Below are 18,947 nucleotides of genomic sequence, written 5' to 3' on the forward strand. Positions count from 1 at the left end.
TCTTCTTCCTGTTTTGCCTTATTTTCAGGAGAAGCAGTGGAAGTTGTGGTGATAAAGAATAGTTCGAAAAATATGGTATTCCAAAACTAAACCTTTTAAACTAGCACAATCAAGTACATGGAATGAAAAGAAAGGTGGGCATGGATGGACTTTGCAGAGTAGCTAGTTTGAGCAAGCTGGATGTTGGTTTTGCTCTGTGCAGGAGGCTAAAAAGAGAGTGGGCTTAAGCATTTTAATGATTATTTCTGCAAAGGTTTTGCATAAATATCTGAATTAAAGGTGACCTTGCATCTGGTGAAAGTGGTAGTCTTTGGACTGTACACTAATTGCAGTTATTTTAGAGTGTGCAGATTGAACCTCTGGGAAACAACCTTTTGTTTTCAGGCTGGGGAAGGGAAACAGTGTGTGGCTCACATTCCATCTGTGAATGAAGGAAGGGTGTACCAAACTGCTGATATTTGTTACTTTTGAACCCTAAGAAGGGAAACAATCTCACTCAATTGCTTGTGCAAAGATTGATGTAGTCCTGGCTATGGATTAAGGTTTGCTGAATGCCAGTGTCAAATTACAGAAAATAGTATTTAACTTTCTTTTTCAGACTTTGTTGATCCGTCTGAGGGTGACCAAGCAAATGCTCTGGGATTTCAGTTTTTGACTGGTTCAAAAACCACTCTTCTTGCTTCAAAAACATCACGTAAGTTCTATCAGTATTAGAGTAAAAGAAGCCTGATCATCAGTTAGAATATGTCCAAAATGAGAATGTGGATCATACAAAGAAGGATAATCAGTGTTTTCAAATTAATACAAATTAATTGATGGCTTCTCCTTTCAAGAGTAAAATTGTATAACAAAACAAAAAATCATACTCAAAATGTAGTACATTACAGTGGTAGTTCTCTGAAGAAATTTGATTTTCTTAAAGCTTTTAGCAATGTTTTTATTCATAAACTAATACTGTCATTATAATAATGGAAAAACCCCTCATCTTAAGGGAATTTCAACATCTGTGTTTGGAATTAGTCATCTACTGAAATTTTTGAAAGGGATTAAAAAGCAAGTTTCTAACTTCCCTTTGACTTTGAGTCATCCTTGACTTAAATTAGGCATCAGACCCTATTTGCTTCTCTACATCTGAGTAAATACCCATCTCTTCTCTTTATGTGCCTATATATCTTTGTAAGTAAGAGATTATGGATTCAAGATCCTTCTTACTATGTTTACAGAGTGTATGAACATATATGTAGATAAGATGTTACCTGGTCCAGTGTCTCTTGTATAGGGCAGTTTGTGATATAAATTGTCTTGTTCCAGCCACCTAAATTTGTGCTCTTTGAAAGAGAGAGGTTCTCTGAATTTTCAAGAGTTTATGGTCTTGCTCTGTACAACTGCTCAACTTGCTAAACTCTTGGCATGTGCCTTGGAACCACATAAGTTCGATTGTGTTTAGTATTTTCCATGCCAGCAGAGCACAAAGTCTTCATTTAATATAGCAGAGTACAAATTGAAAAGCTAGAAAAGCAACTGTGCACTGCAGAGGGTTCAGTTGGAACACTGTGTGAATGCTCTGCGGAAACTGCTTTGAGTGAAAAATCACAATTTGGTTTGTTGATGTGAAATTTTTCCAACACCAAGATAATATTCCTTACTGTTTTCAGAAATCCATATTTGTGATGGGCTGTATAAATATTGATGGGGTCAGCTGCGAGCTATGAGATAACATTTAATACCTTTTCTACTATAATCATATGTGTTAAAAACAGACACCATCTGGAGAGTAATTTTCATTGTACCAAGAATCATTTTACATTTCTAAGGATCAAATCCATCTGTATTGTTTTTTGTATGCATTATTTACATGCTGTTTTATTGTTACTTTGTTTTTAATATTTCTTTAAATAGGAGAACTTAAACAGATTTAACTAAACTAGAAGTGCAATGATAGTTTTTATAAACTAAAGAATTGAAAGGATTTACAAGTAACTTTTTCATGGATTGCAGTTTATACCCTTGATTTGGGCTTTTTCTTGCATAATTGTTAAATCTGATTGCTGTAAGGACAAATCTGTATCTGTGAGATGAATATATTTTAGTTTCTACTGAAGGCCATAACTTTTAATCTCACACCCCCCTATCCCCAGTCCTCAATCTTTTCCTCTCCCGTTTGTTTATTCACCAACTAGGAATGACGCTTGCAGTCTTAGAATAAACTTTCCCACACTGCTTTACTTGTGAAGCTCACTTTACAAAGGAGCTTCACAATATCTGTTTCTCTTAGTGTGGCTACTCATTTACTGTGTATGGGAATCCTAACTTTAGAAAACAAATGAGTAGTATGATGTCACTTTCTATAGCAGCCTGTTTCCAGCATCCATGTCATGCATTGAGCTGAGTTGGTTAGAGAAGGTCTTAAGGGGAATTTGCTCATTTGAAATGTAACTAACTAAAACTTATTTAAAGGCAAATATTTGTAAAAACTCTGATAGTCAAGCATTATTCAGAATATTTTTATAAACAGAGCCTATTGATTATACAAAAGCATAGTTTGGTAGAATATCATGATACTGAAATGATTGTGCATGATTGAACAGGTCTTCTGTGAAACTAATGAATGTAGATAAAACTATGTATTATGTGGTAGGTACTTTGCTGTGTAACACTGAGTTTATACTTTGTAAAAGTGTTTATGTAGCAGTTTAACAGGAAATTAGGAAATGTTCTTCATTTGTGAGGAAATGTTCTTCAAAAAGAAACCTCTATGTGTTGATAAATTTTTACTAGAAGTAATGGTGTTTCAGAAAAGTAAAAGAAGTTATTAAGGTCAAACCTTATTTCCAGTTTTCCATGAAAGGAGTTAATCATGGACAGTGGAAGAAGACTTCTTTTTCCAATATTCCTTATCAAATGGACCTTAGGTTCTGGATGGGAAGAGCTGCATGTAGCAATGAAGGTCATCAGGTTCAGTTGGGTTTCATTGCTGAAGCTGCAAACAGGAGCAACCTCTGTTTTCATGCTAGTTATTAGTTCTTTTAGCTAATTTATTTAAACCAGAGTAGCAATTGAAGATATTACTTCAGCTTTTCAAGACTGCTGCAAATAAGCCCAGCTTGAAGTACATCTTGACAGAAGATATTTATTAAAAGGTAGCTTGTGCCAGTTAGATTAAGACTTCAAGACATTATCTTTTGGGCTGAAATTTTAAAAATTGTCTTTTAATCAAAGTGTAAGGAAGGCTTGACTGCTAAGGAAGGCTTGACAGCCACTGACTGTGGCTGGGGTGTTTTTCTTCTCATGTGGGTTTCCTAGCTGAGAAGTGAACTGGGTCTTCTAAAGTTCCTACGGGCAGAACAGCTATTCCTAATGCAGGTTGTGCTATTTGGACAGCCTGTTGTAGTGTGAAAAGACTTTGTAAGCAATTTAATTTATTGGTGCCTGTCAGTTTGCTGCTTTTCTGATAGAGAAATTTCTGAAAATCTGTTGTAATTTTCTGTAATGGAGCTTATTTTAACAAAAAGACTAATACAAGTTGCTTAACCTTCATAAAAGCATGGGATGAACAGAAGCACAGTTACTTCTTTTTTCTTTTTCACTGTATTTCTCTTTAAAGCATGCGTTTAGTTTAACTACAGATTCTCAGTTTTGTAATGTTTCCAAATCTAATTTGTCTTTTTTGAGACTTGGAACATCACAAAAAAGCAAATGACTGCAATGTTCTCTACTTAGGCCATGGTAAAATTAGATTGTGTTTGTATTGACCAACAGTGTATGGAAACTAAATGTGCAATTTGGAGGAAATTAGTTTTGTCCATTTTAAACCATTAATGTATTAGATATGTCAATTATAAATGGAATGACTGTTGATTTGGCCTGAAAACATCTGAGCTAATTTCCATGAAGGAAAAATCACTTAAGGCAAAGTATGATGATACATCCAAGTAAGTCCAGCCATTACATTGTGAGTGTTTAAAAAATGGATATTAGGTCGAATGCTATCTTTAGCAGATGGTGTTCTTTTCTTTAACAAGCATGTTTTTAAATAAAACTTTCTTCTTTCCTGTTACACTGTAAACAGAATTTGTCATTCGGTATTCAGTGAAATACATATCCTGGGAATGATGCCAGTGGTAATGTCAAACAATCTCGAATTAGTAATGTTGAGAAAATTTAAAATAAGTACATTCAAGTTTAAAAGAATTCTGGTTAGTTTGATTTACTGTGGACCTTTTTAACAAGGGCAAAAAAAAAAAAAAGGAACGATTTTGTGTCAAGTTCTCATAGCTACATTTCTATCTATCCTTTTTTTGTTAGTTATTGGCAGATGTGTAATGAAAAGATGTAAGGAACTAATGTTTGAAAATGCTTTATCTGAAAGAATTAAAATTGAAAGGCTGCTATGATTTTCCACAATGTTTATCTCAACATTTATTAGTTAGTATCAGTTAGTTCTGTTAATTAAATTAATAGTAATATTAGTTAATTCTGATTTCATAGAAGCTGGAGAGAGGCTTATACAAATATGAACTAGAAATAAAATCTCATTCCACTAGCCTGGTACTTTGAAATTCACAAAAATCTGATGAGTTAAATGAATTTGCTGGGACAGATATCACTAGCTGTCAGGATTTATTTTTCACTTCAGTTTGTATTAATACTTTTCATTTCTACACTGAGCCATTTTTACCAGGTCATAGTATGTAGTTGGATAAGAATCACTCTCTACTAATATTAGTTGTACTTAAAGTGAAGCATAGCACAGTCAATAAAATACAAGTACTTATTTAACACTAGTGAATGTACACATCTTAATAAAATCTCATATAGACTTTGGATACAGCTAACAGATTCTATTCGAGTGTTAGCTAAACTGTTGTATAGCAATTTTATGTGTCAGAAAACTGTGTTTATTAGTCTTGTATTTGTTCTTGTACTCAAAGAACGATATAGGATTCAGAGTGATCAGTTGGAAGACCTTTGGCTGGTAACAAAAGAGCTCATACACCGACTACAAGAGCATTTCAAGAAACAAAACTGCAAGGATTTTGCATGTACCTTTTCTGGTTCAATTCCCCTGCAAGAATATTTTGAACTAATTGATCAACATTTTGAGGTATGTTACATAAAGTGTGACTTGCTAATGGCCTGCTAGTTTAAAATTGGACTTCAGTGCAATGATTAATCAGATTATAACTATAGTATCACAGGCATTTGGCTTTCAGAAAATACAAAGTTGTATCTAAGGGAAATTCCCTTCAGATTTAAAAAAACCTGCCCTTGTAGAAGTATCATTGGAGGCTCAAGGAAGTTTGCCAGACCAGAAATAAAAGAAATGTAATTACTTTTTCCTGTTTGGCCATGCAGGTGACAATGAAAAATCTCCAGTAGTTACACTAGCTTGTAGAAATAGCTAATAAATTAAAATACATGCATTCTTTCCCCCATACCTTACCAATAAGACGAGATAATTGCTATTTGAAAATTTCTGTTAAACTCATATATTTGAGCAAAAGCAACAACATATGCATGCAAGAATGAGAAATACTGTTGGATGTTTTTTCATGCTGCCAAATTTTCTGTGAGGTGGAGCTGTCACCACCCAGACAGATGGAAGGTGTCATTGGGATTTTCAGGGATATTTTGAGCAGTCAGCCTAGATCCTGGTCTATATTTCAAGCTCTTGAGTAGTTATTCTATTATCTTTCAACTAATTTGAGAGTAAAAAATGTTAATTTTTTTAAAAAAGTGACTGTTTTTGTAGAAATACCTTAAACCTAAGCTTCTTTAGATTATATAGCAAGCTTAAATGCATTGAAGTTCGAAATAGAGGTGTGATTTCTGGGATGCTAATTTAGACTCTAATTATATTGTAGCAGGTTCTTTTGAGATATCTGAATTTATACTGTAATTATCTGGTCTAAAAAATGTCAGATGATCTAATGTCAGATGATCTATTAAAGGCATTCCTATGCTTCTATCCCTGTTAGTTTCAACATACTGTTTTTCTTTTTTTTGCAAGCTTAGGAGAAAATTACCTGAGTTATCCCTTACCTGATCTGTCCCTTTTGTCCTGCTACTTTTACTAAAACTTCATAGTGTTTCTTTTTCCCTTAGCACCTCTGAACACTTTTTCATAATAATGTACTGGACAGAATGATATTTGCTAATTTTTAAATATAATCTGATATGTAAATTTAAGAAATGTACCTTTTCTCTTCATTTTGGGGCACTTTTGCCTGCATTTGGAAAGCTGTGTGCCTTGACGTTTCTTCTAGCTATAACATCAGCTGTACAGAGGCATCACAGCTTTTTCAAAGACTCATCTTTGGTAATTTTTATTTTGGGGCACGTGCTGGAAAATGTACATCAAGTGTCCAGATAATAAAAATTCTTATTTTTTCTTTTATTCATTTTATCTTTTAAAGGTTCTTTTGTGACCACTTCAAGGAATTTTGTTGCTGTCAGCTAATCAGTATAGATAAAGGGAAAAAGGATAAATTCAGAAAAAGACTAATTCAAAAAGAAAAAGAATTCAGAAAAAGAATAATTCAATCAGTACAGAATTCCATACTTCTATTCATACTGAGGGAATAACTAAATGAGATGCTTTCTACTGCAATGATTATCAAGTCCAGTACACTGTATATGTGTTGTAAATAGCACACCAAAACAAAAAGTCTTTGTGTCTTGGTGGTGGAACTTCATTCTTGTTAATAGGCTTCTAGATGAGATAGTCACGCATTTTCACAGGTTGTTGTGGTTGTTGACAATTAGTTTTGATTTCAGTGGCAAATGATAATTCTTGAAAGTGTTCAGCTTTACAAGGTGTATAAAGTATGAAATGGTATTCATATTTGAGTATTACACTCTGTCTCAAAAATTTTCCTATCCTTCTTGTATTTCATTTGGAATGTGCATACATGAATGTATATGACCCTTAACCTGAATTCTTGAAAACCCTTAAATTGCAGCTACGTTTGAATGCTGAGAAGTATCAGGAGCTGTTATCTGAAAGGGCTGTACAGTTTCGAGCTATTGAGCGGCGACTGCTGACGCGATTCAAAGACAAAACTCCAGCTCCTCTTCAACATCTGGACACCTTGCTAGAAGGAACATTCAGAGAGGTCAGTACAGTTTGATTATGAGCCTAACCTTTCTTTATCTTGTTGGTAAAACTAAGCTTAAAGCACATAAGCTATGCTTTCCTGGTTACATTTACCATCCAAGAGACCAGGAAGCAGTAATTTGTTTAACCTAATAGTCCCTGTAACTTTCCAGATGATTTGCAATAGTTTTATTTAATCTGTGACCACAAAATCTTTACTCCTGGGCCATACCAGCTTGACAGCACATCATTCTTTCCTAACTGATGTTGATAGTGTAAATATTTTATAGTTCATGTGAAAATATTTTATAGTTCATAGCTTGTGTAAATATTTTATGGTACACTGTAAACTGATGGAATGGTTTGGCTGGGGTAACATTCACAACAGAATTGTCTGAGACTGACCATGTCCTTCCTATGGGGATTTATGTTCTAATCATTTCAGAATGTGATATCTCCAGAAAACAGTGCTTTTAAAAAAGAAATCCTTCCCAAACCATCCCCATACTGAACAAAGAATAAACCAATTTTTCTTCCTGCCTCAGCTCTGTGTTCCTTTAGGATAACTTTCTCATGATGACTCCCTTTTGTAAGGAAGTTATTTTACATGTTTTGTGCTTTTCTGTTGGAGGATCTGATTTTAATTTCTGACATTCCTTGTTTGAGAAGCTGAATCACAATTAGAGTCCTTACTGGAAAAAAGACTTACCTTTGCAGTGTTGTATGTCACAGCAACTAAAATCCAAAGGTGTTAAAGAAAAAGTATTTCCCCCTACTATTCATCTAACAAAACATTTCTTTAAATTGGACAAAAGTGCCTTTCCATGTATACTTATATGTAAGTCGGATTTGCTTTTATTCCAGTCTGTACTGAGTTCACAGTAATATTCCAGTCTTTACTGAGTTCACATGAGATGATTTAAGTTTGAAAGTGGGGATTTTCTGGTTGCTTCACTACATACTAGGTATTGTGTAGATGGGTTATTCTTTAATGCTTGGAAATGGCATGACTAAATTAGCCTGAAAGATTAACATAATTGAGTTTTTTGAGTCTGCTTTTCCTGTGTAGAACTTTTTGCCTTTAAACTTAAGGGCAACTGGGATGTGCTTGACAGTTTTCTTGTGTAGTTGATTTGAAAGCTGAATTCTGAGAATATGGCATAAGTCACGTTGTTGAAATAGATGCATATCGCCAAAGCTTAGATTATAAAATCTTTGAAACCAACATTAGATGGGTGCTTTTCATAACATTACTGTTGTAGGCTTTTTGAATTGGAGTTAGAGTAGTTGAAAGAAGAATGAGGAAAAAGATTTCTTTTCAAAGAAGAAATGTTTACATTTTTTCATAATTGTTTAAACTCGGTAGATTTCTTGGTAGATTTCCTTTGTAATTTCTTTTCTTTGTGGGAATCCCCTTCCAAAAAAGATATGTTGTTATTGTTACTATAAACAAAGTGTAGTAAAATGGTGATTGCCATAGAGACCCCACTGCTGCATGTGTTGTTTTGAAAGTGAGAGCTGTGGTAGGATTTAATATTGACTCTTCTCTGGGGATGAAATGAAATTGCCCAATGTTGCATTTTCTGTATTAGAAAAGACCTTGTTTTCTTTAATTCAGTATCATATTCTGTCTTTATTTGAACAAGTATGTCTAATGCAAATAGTTGAGGTATTCAAAATATGATAAATGTGTTTTCTGAAAAGGAATAATGAGTCTGTTTAAATACGAACAGTATGAAATCTCACTCCAAAAATTATTTTGGGCATGTAGCTTTTTGACATTGAAATAAATATGCCTTTTATTTTCTTATAATCGTCTGAGAATCTCAAATCCTCTCTTATGTTGAATATTTTTATAATGAGAAAAGAAAAAAATTGCCTTGTTTTATTCCCTCATTTTTCACTAAAATAATTGTTATGTGAAAAGCAAAGCAAGGGTTTGTTACTTCTCACATTGGGTTTTGTACTCAGAAGGGAAATGTCTGTATTTTGGTTTTATAGTGTATTCCAAACCTTTTCATCTAGAGCAGAAAGGGGTTTACAGTCAGTGAGTGTGTGATTTTATTAGTCTTTTTAACACAGAATCTCCATGACTTGGGCACCATATGAAGTACATTCTTAGTAGAATAATTATTATAGTGTAGGACTTTTTTAAAATTGAAACTTTAGTATTATAACCTCTGCAAATCCACAGAGATGTAAAGATGCCTTGTATTGCTGCCTGCATTTCCTTACAGATGTATAACCTTCTTATGAATAACTTTTTACATACAAATCAAATACTGAATATTCAACTCATGTAGTTTCATTGCCTAGGTGTGATAAATACCTACTTTAAACATGTTCTGTGTGGTTTCTTTGCCCACCTGCAAATTGTTATGCATTTCTGAACCGATTCAAATTTTACAACTAAAGTAGATTGTAAATGTTAATTTTCAGATTTCCAGCTTCAAGTAACAGTTTTGTTTGTGTGATAGGTAGGTAAATATACAATGCCGAAGTTATAGATGTCAAACTGGAGAAAATTAATCAAGCTGCATTTCATTCCCTGGTAGAAAGCATATCTATTTATGAAGTAATTTTTTGCATTAATCCTTGTACATTACCAACATGGCAGGCCATATTTAGTGCCCCAATAAAGTTGCTGATTGGTCTATTAAAAGGAAACTTTAACTTTGCTTTCCATCTTGACAGTAATGAAATGTGTAAGCCAGCATCCGTGTGTGCAATGATGAAAAGCTTGTTTTTAGTTTTATAGTCCTGTTTACATTTTCTTCTAGGATTTGACTTTCTGAAATAATATTTTGGATCTAAATAGATTCAAGTGAGTGTTAACAGCAGATAACAAATAGTGACATCAGGTGTTCCATTCTGGAAGGAAAAGAAAAGCTGTTATGTACATAGTAGTCTTGTACATTTGAAATAGGACATGTTATTCTTATTATGTTTAAGGAGGATTTGTAGGAAGGTGCTATGAAAATAAGAGAAAAATAAATTAGAAATAGACGCCCATGAAATTCTTGATCTGCTAAAAAAATTTATGTGTGCACTTGGACGTACTGCTAACACTTGCTCTAAGAAAGGATTTTAATAAGTTACATTTAAAAGCCATTGAATGGTAGTCGAGATTCCATATATGTTTTGTAGTTTAAAGGACTTCAAATATGAAATGAGATTGCAGCAAATTTTATGGTAGCTGTTGTAAACACCATGTACTTTGTATAATGGTCCTCTACCAGATACATGTTATTGCTTGAAAGTGCAGTTTAATAATCTTTTATGTCTACAATGTGTTTTCTGTCATAATAGAAAAAAATATTCATAGTTTGGCAGTAGCTGCAGGTTCTTACCCTGAAATCATAATTTTCATGCATTGACTCTTGGCAAACATTACTTGGATTTCCAGGTACAAGCTGGAATTAATAAATGTCATAAAAATGAGATGCTAAATTTCTTATTTCAATGCCACATGGATTTTATTCTGCTGAATAAAAGCAATATTTAGCTGTAAGCTGTGTTTAACCCTGTTAGGAAGCCTACCACAGTTACGTTCTTTTAGGGAAGGAGGAGGGTGAATTTTAAATATGGGGTGGAGTTCTCCCAGGGCACTGACTGTTCTTTAGCCACTTTTAAATACATAAAACATGAATCTGAGACAAGACTGAGCAGTTCCAGTTTACAAAAAAGAATGTTATTACAAAGGAATCACTTCTACCTTGCATTGCTTCTGTTAGTATTAAAAAAAAAAAAAAGTCAGAAAAAACATGGCAAATTATGATTTTCCCTGTATCCTCACACTTCCAACATATATAATATAGTTCCCTTCCTATTCTTTAATGGCACTGTTGTGCAGTACCTCATCTTTCCCCATGTTCTGAGGTCTCTTCATCCCCACCCTGGAAAACCACTGACTTTCTTGTGCTTCCTAATGATGAGATTTTATCTTTTACCCTCGGCCTCAGTCTCCCTCTGGCAGTTGCTTATTTGTGCACTGTCAGGGCAGCGCACGAATTAGTGCTGACTGGCAGCAGCCACCTCCCCAGACAGGAGGGATGATGCCCTCTGTCTCAGTAGAAGCAATTAAATAGTGTTTCTCTCCTCCCAGTCTGCTAATTAAAAAAAAAAAAAAAAAAAAAAAAAAGTCAAAAATCACATCTAGAGGAACTGAATGATTTCTGGCTCTTCATGTTAAAATTTTGTATGGTCATTGGAAATGACAGTTTCTAGGAATGGACTGACAGAACAAATCTGACATAAGTGGCCAGCACAGTTCCGTAGCCTTACACATCTAGACTTAAGAACTACGTATTTTCCAAATTGGGTCTGTTTTTAAGATCAGTGATACATTTTAGCTTTTCCTTCAGGTACTTTATAAATTTGAGACCATCTTCCGTTAGTGAAAGGATTTAACACATTTTTTCTAACCAGAACTAATTGATGCTGAAAATGTACTTCCTTTATTTTCTCCTAATTCAGCTATTCCTCTGTATTCATCTTATTTATTTTAATATTGAATAGCCTGTCTGTCATAAATGGTTGGCTGTAAGTAGTAATAAGGTGATTTTCAATGTGATTTCCTGATCCTACTCAGTAAACAATTAGAAGCTGTCCAGATTATTCTGCTATATTTAGTAAGTACACAATTTGTATTTATCTTATCTTGGTCCTGCATCTTGTAAGTTTTGTATATTAATTGCATCTTGAAGAGATCAGTGCTCATGGGAATTTTTCACCTAAAAACTCTTCTTGAAACAAACAAATATTTCTGATTTCAAGAAGTGCTCATAGGTTTTTCTTTTAAGGTAGTAGGAAATAACACAATTCCTACAGATTGGTTTTCCAGTGTGACTTCCCTCATCTGCTCTCCCTTCTGGAAAGTAAGTGTAGCTTTTTGTCATCAGTCTGTTAAAAGTCATCAGTAAACACAATTGCTTCCAGGTAGACATAACATGATTCCTCATTTAGACTAAAGAAGGCAATTCCATCAGGAGGATCCATTTTAATTACTTATAAGGCAGTAAACTATATAGGAATTTGTTGCCTGTTACTGAGAATGCTTTATCCACATATAAAGGTAGCCCTTTTCCTTGAGGTCTGAGATGTGAGCTGTCCCCTCATGTACAGCCCTGGAAGTTAGTTGGGCAGCTTGGAGCATTCAGTACAGACTTCTGAAGAAGCAAATGCATTTTTGCTGAGGATTCGGAAGCCAGATTCGGAAGTCTCTAAATGAATGCACTAGTTCTTTTAATTAGTGATGTCACAGGACTTGTCCTTTCTCTTTCATGTGGAAGTTTTGAAGAAAGGTGCATATATTTTCAGAACTTTGTGAACTTCATTACACAGCTGTTTCTTTGACATAGCCTAATTTAAACAGAAAGATGGACTATCTCATGGTTTTGAGATGAAATTTAAGCAACTGCGCTCTGAATGCCAGCTGCAAAAACTTGGGACTGGCCCATAGTTTTATGTTGCAGCACAAGATTGATTCTTAAATGTTCTTCTGTTGTTTGTTGTTCGTGTGATGTGTTTTTTGTTTTTTTTTTGGCAACTGTTTTTGATCCTCTTGGAACTCTTCAGTCCTATGTCATCTTCAGAATGACTCTGAGTAGCTGTACTACATGACAGGATCTGTTCTGGTCTCTAGTCTTAAAAGCTGATGTTTTGGTCATCAAATCTAAAGCTACCTTTGTGGCATTCTTTTTCTCAAAAAATGAAAAATATTTAGAGCAGCACACAATAAAGCATGTAAGATCAGATTTGCAGTTCAAATAACATGCAGCTCATGTCAAACAGTTAACTGATTTTTTTTTTAATAAAAGCTTCCAAAAAAAGAAAGCTGTGGTATCACAAACTTTCAAAACTAAATGTATGGAGAAAAAGAAAATCTTTTTCATCCCTGAGCAAACTTGAAGGCCAAGGGATGTGCATTAAATATTTACGCTTCTTGAGATTTCAGCAGAATGTGTAATTAAAACTAAATTTTGGATTGAACTTAAAGGAACTTAGAATCCCTCTGAGCACATCTTACTTAACCAGACAATTGTGAGGAATTTTTAGCCCAGTGTTACTGATCGTGCATGTTACGTCTCTCTTTTGTTGTGGTTTGTGATTAAGCAAGAGTGTTGCAACCTTGTCAAGCAATATTTTATGTATTTAAATACTGTGTGCTGGTTCTTGTCCATTTTAGAGTATTTGATACTATCAGGCAAAGTTAGTTTTGGGCGTAAATCATTACAGGATTGAAAGAACGACTTGATTCCCAATTGTACCTTCCAAATGATATGATTTCCTCTCTGAAATTTGGCACTTCATATAAAAGCCGATTAACAGTTGACAAATATCTAAAGGTTAGCATACTTGGTCCTCCTTTTGGAACACTTGTGATCACTTTTCAGAACAGATCATTGGCTCATTTAAGCCCTCATTTTTCGTGAGAGCCTGGTTGTAAGACATGGGGTTCTGGCCCAGTGTCCAAGGGCTTGCCTTTTGCTGGGGCTGTTGTCACACATCTGGTTCACCTGCGTTCAGCATCAGCTAGATGTGAATGTGAGGCCATCTGGAGGCTTTACATCTATGTCAAAGTCAAACAAAAATGTGTACTAATACACCTTCCCATAGTACTGCACTGATGTAGCTATGTGCTCCCAGATGGGGATGGTTCTCCATCTCCTGTTTTTCAGCTGGTGTGGAGCAATTCTATGACTGTCTGCTATGTTCTCTGCAGCTCTGTTTTAGTCTTTTGCTGTGCTGCTGGGGGCTGTACCAACCAGTACTTCTGGTGCTCTGTCTTTTGGTTTCTAGGTTTGATTTTGTATCTCTCCTGTTCAGAGTTTTCTGGAATTCAATTAACTCAAACTGGTGACAACTCTTTAAGCTTTGTCCAGTTACTGGTACTGAATTTGCCCTGAAAGAATGTTTATTTGACACTTATGGTGCTTTATAATTCTGTGAAGGAATTTTTAAATGTGCATGTGTACATGAATTTTCTTGTTATAATGAAAAACACAGGTGTGTGGAAAAGAGAGCTGCTCCAAGTGGAAGTTATTTTCACCTGTTCAGCAGGGGATTTGGATCTTTTTGCTATGTTTGTGCTTCCTTTCTCCACTCTTCACTTCCCATTTTCTTTGTTTCCCATTTTTCTTTGCTCTCAGAATAAGATTCCCTCAGCTATCAAATGGCAGCCTTACATATGATTTTTGAGTCTGTCATTTCTGGTTCTTGGTTGGAGACTCACATGATTGAGCTGACTCCTGGCTAGACAGTTGTTTTTTTTTTTGTTCAAGGGAGCTGGAAATACTCTAAGTTAGTGATTCTTGGTGGTTTCAGACTGTTAGATATTGTTATTTCTTTTGATATTTCCATAATGATTTCAGCACAAAGATGGAAAATACATTTACTACAAATGCCCTCCTTAAATGTCAGTGTTTGTGTACATGTGCACATACATATCTATAACTACTCACAATTCATCATATCTTCATTTTAGTCCTCAGAGTTGTTCCTGGGTGTCTTTTTAGTATTGTCTATATAAAATCCAGATTTCTACTTTTGTGATAATTGGTACTAACAGATCCAGCACCTAAAATACTGCAGAAAAAAAATATAATCTCCTAATTTTTCTCCTTATCTCTTTCCAATCTACTGATCAGGAAGCCAGTTTCATATTTTCTAATCTGTAATTTACTACACTGTTATGTGTAATACAAAGTAAGTATGTTCATTACAGTTTTTCAAGTAAATACAATTTCCTAATGTTTTGAAAGGCAAAGTACTGTTCCTTGCAGTATTTTAACACTTGCAATGTGTGGAGCATTTGGATCGTTGGTGGTTTGTAGTCAGTGGCAAATAAAACCCAATATGTTCTGTTCACTAAAACACAGGGAATGTCATTAAAGGTCCATTAACTCTTTGTTCAAGCCCCTTAACTCTTTTCCTTGCTTATTAATCAGTTGATAAAAATCTCAGAAGTGATCGTTAATGATTGAGTATTCTCTCTCCAGTGGTACTTCTGACACACAAGGCCTCGGGAACTTGACATTTTGGGAATGATTCATTACTTGATTAGTAAGGACTTTTACCTCAAAGCAAAACCATCAGGGTTTATCATGCATGACTCAAAGGCTATATATCACACTCTCTCCTGTAGTAGTCATTTTCCCCAGATAATGTCAGTGAGAACTACACCCATAGTATAAATTAGCTCTTTTTGGCTTGAATAAATATGCTGTTCCTTGGAGGAGTTATATTTAACTTCTCTTGTTTTATTGCTGTTTCTGCTAAATGTAGTTTTTTCATAGCCACTAGAAGCAGCTTGTTGGCTATTACATATAATTAAAATTCTCAATTTTACTGTTGTTCAAATAGTGTTATGTTTCTATTTCCTTAAGTCTTATTTAACTTTAACAGTGGAATAGTTACAATATCATCAAAGACCCTTTTTATTAGAAGATGTATTCCAAAAAAAGGTCTGAAAGTAGTTAGCTGTTCTTGGGAAGCATATATTAGTATTACTGGCAAAACTCTTCTTATTTTGGTCTGTGGTAGCAATTACTTCAGTGTGGGACAGTCTCCTGACAGGTTAGTCAGTTTGTGGGACAAATAGGTAAATTGTTCACATTATCATTAAGGGTTTTTTTTTGTTTGTTTTGTGGAGGGAATTAGGCACATGTAAAAGCAGGAAACAGCACAGCACAGCCATTGCAAGTGAAAGAGATTGGCAATAAAATGTTCTTGTGTGGGTAGATATGGCAGAGAGTGCCTCAACTGGAGTCTGTTGGACTGCATTCAGTCTGGTCTGTCATATTTTCCACATAGGAGGGTTCCAGCTACACTGTGCTGTGTCCTACAGCCCTGTCTACTGAATTACTCCCCTTGAACCTGTGAATAGCCAGCTTTGATCACCCACTGCTCCATTCAAATCAGCAAAGGACCAGAGCTGTGATTTTTATTATTTTTTCCCCCCACTCATCTTGGGATGGGGTTCCCACTTCAGACCCGTAGCACCATTGTGACCTATTGAAGGATTCCCCAGACTTTAGTTCAGTCCTCAGGAGCATGGGCAGATTGTACCCTCTAGTGTATAAAGGCAATAGTAAGAAGTGATTTCTGTCACTTTTTTGGATGTAAATATCCTCTGGCACTTTCTGTGGTGTTTATTTCATTGTCTTTTGACTTTTTGAAGGGGAAGAAATAATATTCCCTTGTAATGGTAGATCTTGTATCCTCAGCCTAATATGAGGTCACCAGACCATATATGAGGGCATTCTGTAGGGACTGAAAGAGCCTGTGTGCATTTGAATGAGTGAAAATGGAACCGGTTGGCTACGATTACCCAAAGAAATGAATACTGATAAGTTTTATTTCTTTGAAAGAAACATCATAGCAGATTATCTGGATTATTGGATACCCCTGTTGAAGTTTAAATCATTGACAGTCTCTTTCACTGGGAGAAGTGTACTCCATAGGCAAGGGAGGAGGTGCTGTGTGGTAATGTAATCAAAAATTGAATAAAAAAATTGATACAATCCTCATGGAAGGAGGGAAACACTCTTACTTCATGCTCCCTAGAAAGTTTACTGTATCAGCCCTGTAATTTTGTAGAAAGGAAGCGTTTGAGGCATAAATAATATATAGCTAAGAACTACTGAGTGTCTCTGGTAGAAGTCACAGTGTTTACTTTGAGAGTTTCTATTCATGATCTTAGTGAAATTTCTCATTTTAATTGAATAGTCCAGATACGATGAATTAAGTGACTATTACATGATTATCAATTTCTGCATGCAGTACTTATGAGCATTTTTGGTGGCCTGGGATGTAATTTTAAAAGTTTGCCTTTGGGTGGCTACTGTACTTGTTTTACCAGTGTGTACATGGGTGCAGTGCCTTCAGATAGCTGAAATAACATTGAAGTAGATAGATTTCTGCTGTGAGGTCAAGATAAGTGTACTGATTTCTTTGATATACAGTAGATGACAGTTTTGCATTGTAGATGGATGGCAAATATATGTTGGTTTCAAATTCACAGAGTAAATATTTCACAGACTTTCATACTTGGATTCAGTGAGATGCCTGGTTATACATTCACTATGCCAACAATAAATACTGAGGAGGAGAGCTACATAATTAATGCAGTATTTAGAATCAATAGCATTTTATGCCAAACTCAGATTTAAAACCAAACAAAAAGATCTTCCTCCCCCCAAAACAAAACCAAGAACACACAGGAAATAAGAATTTGATGGCCAAATTAACTAAATTATTTACTCATCTAATGCTTGCAGATCTTGGTATCAGTTGAGTATTGAAGTGGATGTGGTTACTGTTGTAGCTGTATTGTAAACCCAGCAATACCAAGCTATTTTGTCAGCAAACTTGTTAAATGTTAAAAATATTTTACATCGGTCTGTACAGCTACTTATTTCCATTACCATAGAGAGAATGAGTATCTAAATTACTATTCTGTTGTTCTTGGGTAGTCTTGCAGGTGTGAAATTTGATTAAGTCACTGGTGATGGCTGGCTCAAGATGACTTTTATTGACCAATGTCCGAGGTGGAAATATGACCTCACATTATCAGTCCCCTGCTCTCACACTCCTTTTCATCTCTGTTGAGATTCTGTGTGGTATTACTTACTAGAGGCAGTACAGTAGTAGACTGTGGATTCCTGATGAAAAAAATATTTCAAAAATAGTATAGGTGATTTATCAATTAGAAAAAAGAACCTGCTTTCCTTGTGTGTGTGTGTCCCTTGCAGTCAGCTCAGAGCTGCTGCTTTAGCCACTACCTTTCAGTGGAAAAATGTAACTTGTGTGGTCATTCTCCCAATTTAGATCTTTTTAATAAAAGGTACAGTTTATGTTGGAGCTAAACTGTTGGTTAAATCTGTAAACTGACAAAAATGAAAGAGAAAAGAACTTTCTTCTCCATTTCTTCCTGCCAATTGGCATCTCAACAGGTCTATTTTATATCTGTTTTGCTTAACTACTAACTTCTACAGAGTAAGTATTTCTACATTGTGAAGTCTATAATTATTCTGTTGTGGATAGTTTAAATCAGTATAAAAAGGGGAAAGTCAGTTAATGAAGGAAAATTTGGCATAATGAACTGTGGGGTTCAGAAGTCAGGAACGAAGACAGTAATGATGAGTATCATAACTGCAGACATAATATTTTCAGGCTTTTATTAAATAGACTCTTCTGCCCATTCTGCTTGCCTTGAGTTCTTTGACAAAGTTTTGTGGCTGCCAATTTCTTGGTTTAATATTAGCAATTTGTTTTGGATATAGACTTAATGTTGTTTAGATATCTTAAAATTAGGTGTTTGCATGAATTTCTTGTTGGATGGACAAGGACCCTGAAATGTTGAGTTTACAGAGTTTGACCATAACAACTGTAGTCCTTCTTTTTCCAGAAAGCCTGTTGGTGAGCCTAGAAAACTGTATGTATGGCTGCTGAAGGCTATCCTTGCCAGTTAAATTCCTGTAATATGGAAAGGAGAAGTATGGAAAAAGACATTATATATCACAGGAATTGGATTTTTTTAAATGGTATTTTTAAAGGAATCATTCCATTTCCTTTTAGGAAATTTGAAAGTATTTGGAATGGATAACATAATTTTTATCTTGTTCATTGTTTTTATTCTTAAGGCTAGTCTACTTAGAAAAAGCAACACCTATTAAAGGCCTTTGAATTCAGAGTCTTTCATGTTACAATGAGTCTATTTACTGCTGTCAGTAGGCTTGTAATATATTTAGCTTGAAGAGGTTAACAAGCATACCTTGGAGTGTTACTTTTATTTTCTGTTCTGTGACACTTAGCAAAATCCCATTATACAATTGACTAGTATTATAAT

The 18,947-nt window shown here is 34.9% G+C and overlaps 1 protein-coding gene across 1 annotated transcript in view; it reads left to right on the forward strand.

The window, feature by feature from the left end:
• The window catches only part of BBS9 (Bardet-Biedl syndrome 9), a 287,717-nt gene that overhangs the window by 69,963 nt on the left and 198,807 nt on the right, over window positions 1-18,947 (forward strand). The window contains exons 17-19 of the mRNA XM_038164848.1: window positions 599-694; window positions 4,932-5,104; window positions 6,963-7,115. Of these exons, the coding sequence (XP_038020776.1) occupies window positions 599-694; window positions 4,932-5,104; window positions 6,963-7,115 (422 nt within the window). The remainder of the gene's footprint in view (window positions 1-598; window positions 695-4,931; window positions 5,105-6,962; window positions 7,116-18,947) is intronic.

This window comes from Motacilla alba, chromosome 2, assembly GCF_015832195.1.
Source record: "Motacilla alba alba isolate MOTALB_02 chromosome 2, Motacilla_alba_V1.0_pri, whole genome shotgun sequence".
Lineage (NCBI taxonomy): Eukaryota > Metazoa > Chordata > Aves > Passeriformes > Motacillidae > Motacilla > Motacilla alba.